Below are 7,891 nucleotides of genomic sequence, written 5' to 3'. Positions count from 1 at the left end.
AGCCATTGGTCACCGCCACCCCCCCGCCGAGCGCCCATTGGCCGTGGCCCGGCGCTCTCGTAGGATTTTACTGTCGCGTTTTCTTTCAGACCGGGATGCCTCGCGCCCGCGTCCGTTCCCATAGCGACGGGCTCGGCGGGGCTCGGCCTCTGGGGCGGCCCCCGGTCCCGCCGCAGGACGCGGGCGAGGTACCGGAGAGCAGGCCCCGCACGTCCCACAGAGCGCATGCTGTGCGGGATGTTAACGTAGATTTCAGCTCCGTACGGAACGGCCCCAGCCCCGGCTCCCGCGTACTCCTCTCTGTCGTCATCTGGCGATCCTGGGCAAAAAACCTGTTCCTTGAAGTACGCTCAGTCTCCAATGCGTTTAATGTGTCCGTCAGTTTCTGTAAAACACCTTTCCATAGTTGATACGTGGGCCCCAAAGGCCGTTTTATTACTCGCCCCAACCCAGATCTCAGAGACACCGAATTTAACCCAGTAACCTCTGCAGCAGGCCCCTGTTTCTCTTTGAACTTTGAACAGCTCTTTCAGTAAGATGCCCTTTACTGAGAGGAAAGCCCACCCATGTTCGAGGAAGGAGTTCCATAGCTTATAAATGGCACTTGATCATCTTTTCTATTCACGTGTCTGTTTTCAATTTGTCTTTGTCTTTCAGACTAAGTGACCTCTGATAGAAATCTATTACCCATATTTACTGAGTATGATCAAGTCAGCTCTAAACTTCGTGCCTTTTGTGAACTGAATCCATCAGACTTCTTAAGTCTCATTTAAGGCATGTTTTGCAGACCTCACTATTTCTGCAACTCTTGCCCCCCCCCTTTTTTTGGGGGGGGGGGGGGTTTTGGTTTGGTTTGGTTTTGGTTTAAATGAAGCAAGATATTTTGGGAGATCCCTAGTGCTCTCTTTGGTTAGTTTCACTCTCCCCGGGGCACTTTCTGCTTATACTTTTGTCAGCAGCTAGAAAATTGCTGTTGAATCTTCCATACCTGGTGATCTGTTAATAACAGGACTCTGAACCATGTCTATTGCAAACAGCACAGGATGATTTAAAAAAGGTTTTCAAATACTGGTTGATGGGACTGCCATTTCCTTGTAGAAACAAAAAGGAGCAGTCATCCACCTCACATGAAATGCAAATATTTTTCGTATTCATACAGTGTAGTTACCTGCTCAGTGTCATTCATAGCAAAAGCAGCATAACTGGAAGCAACCTTTTGCTTTTGCAAACTTTGAGGTGACGTCAGAAGAATATACTGTCCCCAAAATATTAAAACTGGATAATGTAGTACTGCTGTCACTCTAGAGTATCTCAGAAGTAACTTCTGGCTTTAGCTCCCAGGTTTTAGCATTCCAATTAGAAGAGATGCAATTCACAACTTTGTTTTCTGTCTTGCCATCAGGAGCATGTGTTAGGGACAACTCTGAAAGTCATGAAATTAAGGGAATTTATCTGGTTTAATCCAGCAGAAGAAAGAGCATAAGAGACCTTGTGTGCTAGCAACTTGAAGAAGCTTTGCATAGTCTCGGGGCTACAGTAAGCAATTAATTTACAGAACTGTGTTTAGTATCTGTAGCACTAGCAATGGTTCTTTGAGTACTAGACAGTTTTGTGCTGACAGAACTGAACCATTTAACAATCTTCCCAGGGCTTACAAGGAACTTCAGAAACACCCATGAATCTCTGAGGAGGTGGTTGTGTTTGGTAGCTGCAGGCAAATTTCTATGCATTTATTAAGAAACGGTTAGCTGAAGGAACAGATGTGATGACGACTGCAGGAAATGTCAGTGTGGGTGAGATACACATCGTTAACAAGATACATTAAAGCCTGAGATACAGGGCTTTAAAGAGAAACATTAGAGCCTTACTTGTTAATCAAGAATATAAAAGTATAGTTTCCCTCAGGACAGAGCTGCAGGGGAAGGCAGAACAAATACACATAGGAGATGATAGCTGGAGTAGAGGAGGTGCCAAAGAAAATTGGGTAATGAATAAGGCATATAATGAGATTCCTCTTGCAGATGGAGGTTAGATTGCAAGCACTTTTCAGTTGAGGCCTTTTTTTGCTCTGTGTTGTATACCATATCCCTATATCTAATAGAGATTTTTCCTGGGGTTCCTAGTTACTATCAAAACATAAAATAATCACTATTAGCAATAAAACAACTTCTGTTTTCTTTTTTCCATAAAACTGAAGAAATCTCCACCTTGAAATTTTCTTTGTAAACCTGGAATTTATATGCTGGGGCTTCTAATCCAATTTTGTATGTTACAGATCTACATAGCAGTGGAAAAACCTTAGCAGGTTTAAGTCCAGTTATCTCCATGGTCTCCAGGGAAACTAGCTAGATACATCATCTTAGAATCTGGCCTCCTTTTGTTGTTGTTTTTTTTAACCAAACAGATATTTTTTTTTCTTTTTGCCATATCTATTAACCACTGAGAAAAGATTAGTTATTTCACAAATATACATTATATTTGCCTCACTGCAGTTACAAGGAATTTACAGGTAGTGATTTTATTACACGAGTCCTTAACTATACTTATTCACTTGCCAGGGTTTATAAACTGCATTGTGGCAGAATACTGCAAAGATCTGATCCAGATCCAGACCCACTTGCGTGTCAAGGCCCTGTGGTGAAGGCAGGTGAACAGGCACTATGAAGGGTGTCTTGTCCTTACCTCAGGGTGCAGCCGGGGCCCAGGGGGGCTTTGCGCCATCCTGTGGGGCACAGCACCCACCATATTAGACACACCGAGGGCAGGCTGAGGCACTAACTTATTCTGCCCCATAGGCAGCTCATCTGGCCTTTACGAGGGTTTCTGTTTTGCTGGTTGCAGGTGTCTGAGTCAGGGCTGTAATTCCCTTATTAGTGGTGAAGTTGCAACAAACCCCTTCATTAAAGAAATGTGTGTTTTCCACTTTAAATGCAGTTTGGGCTGCAGGGAACAAGCATCAGGCAGTCTGTTCTCTCACTAGAGTGTGTGGGTAAGGGACCAGCAGTGAATTGGCAGTTTTAAGATTAGCCTGTGCTGTACTGGGAATGTGATATTATCTTTGTCCAAATTGTTGGTTTGGTTGTTGCTTTTAAATAGTTACTTGATGATATGTTGGGTTGGAAGCTCCTGCAGCCATGCAGTTCACTCTCAAATTCCTCTCCCTTTTTCTATGTAAATAACATTGTCCCCATTCTCTCTGACTGTCAAAGGAGGCAGCCAAAATGGATAGAACACAAGTGGGGATTTCTCAAACTGGGAATTCTCTGCTAACGTGCTTGTTGTATGGTGTGACTTGAGGTCTTTCCTTGTTGTGATTAATATATGCATCATAAATGACTTTTAGGCTGAGCTTATGTATTTGTAAAACTTCAGCATTTGCAGGGTCTGAATCTTGAAAAGCCTGAGACTAAAGCACTAATACAGTGTTACAGCTTTGCATAGAATTGGATTAGTGGGGTTAAATAGATACTTTAATTCAACATCCTTGAAAGAATTCGAGTATCATAATAATTACATGTTTTATGCGTATGCATATATGTATATGTGTATATTATGGAAGCTTAAACAAATAATGAAGTAGCTGCACAAATAAGAGTGGGACAAGTGTTTGCTCTCACTTCCTGCCAGAGAAATATGAAAAAAAAAAATCAGTTCCAGAAAAAAAAACAGTTCAAAGCTTACCAAACGTGCAGCCTTTGAGGGTAGTGAGTGAAAGTGGATCCTACCCAGTAGCTGTGATTTTTTTTATACCAGGAAAGACAGCTGTAGTCCTTTTCACTCAGCCTAGCTTTTCCATTAAATACACAGCAGATAATGAATGGCCTGAGAGAGAACTTGTCAAAGCAGTTTGTACACGTAGTATTAAGAGCAAGCCACTAATGGCTGAACCTAGTACCGGTACTATTCAAACTCTTTAGTAGTTTTTTCAGTGTTTTTCAAATTCTGATACTTCTAATATGCTTGGTAGACTTTTGAGATGTTAAGAAACAATGCATGTGTATCGTTAATCCCTAATTTGTATTATCTGTTGTTTGCAGGGATGTGGAAGGTGCAGTTCGTGGGAGAATCGGTTGTTGTGGCCATGCTGAGAGGACTTCCTCTATCAGACAGCTGGCAGGACCTGAAGGGACACGTGCACCAAGCTGGTGGTGTATATTATGCAGATGTACAGAAATGGGAAGTAATGGCTTTTCTCTGCAGAAAGATACAGAACATGCACTGTGTAAGCTGGATGACATCAAGTTATGATCTCATGAGGTGAGTTTCTGCCCTCAGGGGAAGCATGTACCTGCACGGTCATGGAGGAGCCTACTTTCCTTCTCCCATCAGGCTCTCAAGAGCTTTAAGAGCAGACTCAGAACTGGTGATTAGTAGTATCCTATTACAACAACATCAGGGGTCTTTTCTAGCACTTCTGAAGATTCCACTGTGGCCCAGCATGTCATGATCTCTTACAGTGCATGGAGTTAGGGTTGGAATACATAATTGCAGATTCTTAAATCTGTAGGTGGACAGGGCACCACCCAGGAAGGAAAGTTTGTTTTTCAGCTTTTTACTGCACTCTTTATGGCCTGAAAGTGAATGGTCTGGACTATTTGATTCTAGTTTGCTGCAGTATTCTTCTTTCAGCAGGTCTCTCGTTTTTCTCAGTGAGCTTTGGTTTATCTTGCCTCTGACTGTTGGAGTTTCTGTGAGGAAGCCTCAACATTCTCTGCCAGGATGAGACAGTGACAAAGTAGGTTGTTTGCTAAAGCAGTCTCCCCAATTTGCCCAGCACAGCACCTCTTCCCGTGATGGTCTCCTGGCCTCTGAGCCAGTAAGGCAGAGTCAGGGAGGCTCATTTTGTTCTTGGAGCTGTGCTACTTCTTTGCAACCACTTCTTTACTGTGACTGAGCTTTCTATGACAAACATCCCATCTGGGAGCTGATGGCTGAGGTGCTTGTCCCAGCAATTTCCTTACAGAATTTGAGGTACTGGTACATGACTGTTACTTGAAGGTAACAGGCTGAGCCAGTTAACTCTTAATTTTCAGCACCCTCTTGCAAACAGAAATAACCCTGCGCTAATTCAGTCTATTTTTTCCCTTAAGATGGAAACTTTCCAAGCCAAACCCAAAACTGAGCAGCAAGAAAAGCATCTAGAGCTGCATGCTCAAAGATATTTTACTTCTAGGATATTATCATAACAGTCTGGGGAATGGTTTCTACAACTCTGAGATCTAAAGTAGAAGTTCAGCATCCTTATAACCAAATTACAGCTAGTAAAGTGGTGCTGTTGAGGTGATGACTGCACGAGTTTGTAGAGCTGGAAACAGATTAAAGGTGAAGCCGTATCCAGAGCGGTATCTGCTAATCACACTTCTGCTTCTAATAAAGCTGTTGCTAGCTTCCTGCTAGCAATGTCTGCCTGCAACACTGAAGAGCACCAGGGTACTTAGATTTCTAAAACCTGTTCCAACAAAAAATGAAGGTGACAGTAGATACTTAGTTCACTGTGCCAACAGAACAAAAATGCCAAGTTCACAAGTAATTACATTCTTTATTTACAACAAGCTTAGCCACACAAGATGCTTTAAATAAACAACTGCAGTGCTTTGTTTGAAATGGAAGAATGGTTTAATCCAGAAAATATTGCCAGTGCTGCTGCAGATACATGTCTGGTGGACAGAAATATTTACAGCAAAGATTTTTTTATTTTCGAGCAGCTATTTCTGTGCTTGAAAAGTACTTTCTCAGATTATGTACAACTCCAGGTATTTAATTTGTGAGAATAAAAATACAAAGTGGGAAATAGAAGGTAACCCACGCAGACATGGAGCACAGAGATAAAATGGAAAAATTCAGTAGAAACAAAATATTTGAGAGAATCATCTTCTCAGAGTGCCTTTTCTTCCATAATGAAAATCTGAGTTCTGTCCGTACATCACAGAGATACTCAGCAATGTTACAAACTCCTCCTCCATACCAGACTGTTACTTCTGACAGGGTCAGAGTCGAGCTAAAGGTGCAAAATAGGCAAATACAACCTTCCAACCTCTCTTGTTTTCCTGACAAACTTGTTGAGGAAAAATACAGTGGTTTGGGTTTTTTAATCATTACCTTTTAATGTTCTCTTTTAAAGTCTTTAAGCCATTCAGTATCTTAAAGAGTAACATCAAATTCACTTTGCTAAATAAAAGCACTAGGGTCATCTGTCGTGCTGCCTTCCAGCTTCATAAACATGGAATATTTCAGTAGCACTACTAAACTTTTTACACCTTCCTTCTTCTGTAAATTGTCTTGCAAGTGCTCTTCTTTTGATCAAAATACATGCCAGGGTATTTCAGCTGTGACTGCACAAAACTTGTTTTTTCCAAATAAAATACTAAAACGGTGTTTGGGTTCTGGGCTTTCACTAAGAGCCCTGCAGAAAAGTCTCTCGTTCTTCTAGCTTTGGTAGAGGGATGTTACCTGATAGAAAACAAAAAGAAAGTTGTGTGAGACCAGGTCTAAGTTACCTTCTGCGTAGTACAACTTAGCACAAAAGTGCTTCTCCAGTTTATTCTGAGTATGTACAGGCAGCTTAAATTTCCTGAGCAAGCAAGGAGAGTAAGTCCTGTCCGACTTCCTGTCAATAATCGCTCAACATGTGCAGTAACTTTAGAGTAAGATTACCTTCTGTACTGCTTTTGGACCAATAGATTGCAGACTGTTTTATACAGATGGCTACAGTTATTTATTTTAGTACATCCTTATTACTAGCTAGTATTTTTGAAAGTAAATGCAGCTATGGTGGATTATACTCCTCAGGTTAATTCAAGCAAGATTAAGAGGTTTTTACAAGCAAGACAATACCTGGTGGGGCTACAAAATATTCCTCTACTTTCTCTCTGGCATTTTTCAGCAGCTCTTTCGTGCAGTTGCCTTCTGTAACATCATCTTCTCTGAGATACAGACACCTGAAGAACAAAGATTACTAGCCTGTCTTTAAGCTATTCTATGATATGAAGTAGCAAGTGTGGCTTACTTCTAAACTGGGTTTCGGGCTTAAGTAAGCAGTAAGACAAGTATTGGATCATTTTGAAACAACTAAGAATGCCACTGACAGATATTTGGGGAGCGGCGTGTGCAGATCATTCATGACAAGTAAGGTGCACAAAGGAACCGGAGTTCACCTTTGCTATGCTTACATGTAAAGATCATGGGTGCCAGTGACATCCTCCTTCCACACAAAACCACGGTAAGACTCTTCTGTAAGCAAAGGGGCCAAATGCATAACCAGGGTGATTCCCAGGGGAAAAAAAAAGTTACAAAAACAAATAGTTTGATACATGAATAGTTAAAAGGAGGCTGCTGTGATTCATTACCTGTCCTCCAGGACTGAATCCATCGGTTCTACGCCATCAGTGTTTACTTCATGAAGCTGATCAGCAAACTGGATTGCTTTCTGCAGCCGCTCTACGCCCTCTGAATCGCGGAAATCAACCAAGGCCAGGCGTTCCAAGTGATCCAGCACTTCCACCGTCACTTTTTGCTGTACAAAGAGACAAATATGGACAAAAGAGGGCAAAGGTGAGCAAGTTTAACACAGCGCTACTTTAACTGAAAACTCGCTACATGGCAAACCCCCGAGTTTACATCTGCTGGGAGACGCCGATTTCTTGTACTTTCCCGGAAAATGAACTTTAATCAAACTCCTATTTTTCCCTCCTCCTGACCTCGCACCTAGCGCAGGGCAAACCGGACCTGCCGCTCGTTCCGGTACCTCCGCCCGGGGCCCTCCCGTCCTCCTCCCGGGCGCCGCTCCGGCGGGGCCGCCCCTACCTGCGGGAACGGCCGCTGCTCGCCCTGCTGCCACGCCGGGCGCGGGGGGACCTGCGCGGGGGACACGGCCCGGGCAGCAGGGACCCGC

The 7,891-nt window shown here is 42.9% G+C and overlaps 1 protein-coding gene across 1 annotated transcript; it reads right to left on the bottom strand.

Annotated features, from left to right (window-relative positions):
• Positions 1–4,406: 4,406 nt before the first annotated feature.
• GATC (glutamyl-tRNA(Gln) amidotransferase, subunit C) lies at positions 4,407–7,881 on the bottom strand (the record flags this gene model as incomplete). Its single annotated transcript, XM_010575695.1, has 4 exons — positions 4,407–6,450; positions 6,835–6,938; positions 7,347–7,513; positions 7,804–7,881. Coding segments are annotated over 4 exons (405 nt in total), but the record flags the coding sequence as incomplete, so codon positions are not given.
• Between the last annotated feature and the right edge of the window lie 10 nt (positions 7,882–7,891).

The sequence above is a fragment of the Haliaeetus leucocephalus genome, unplaced genomic scaffold (genome assembly GCF_000737465.1).
Source record: "Haliaeetus leucocephalus isolate CR32 unplaced genomic scaffold, Haliaeetus_leucocephalus-4.0 Scaffold13, whole genome shotgun sequence".
Taxonomy (NCBI): domain Eukaryota; kingdom Metazoa; phylum Chordata; class Aves; order Accipitriformes; family Accipitridae; genus Haliaeetus; species Haliaeetus leucocephalus.
This window is presented reverse-complemented; position numbering and strand designations above follow the sequence as displayed.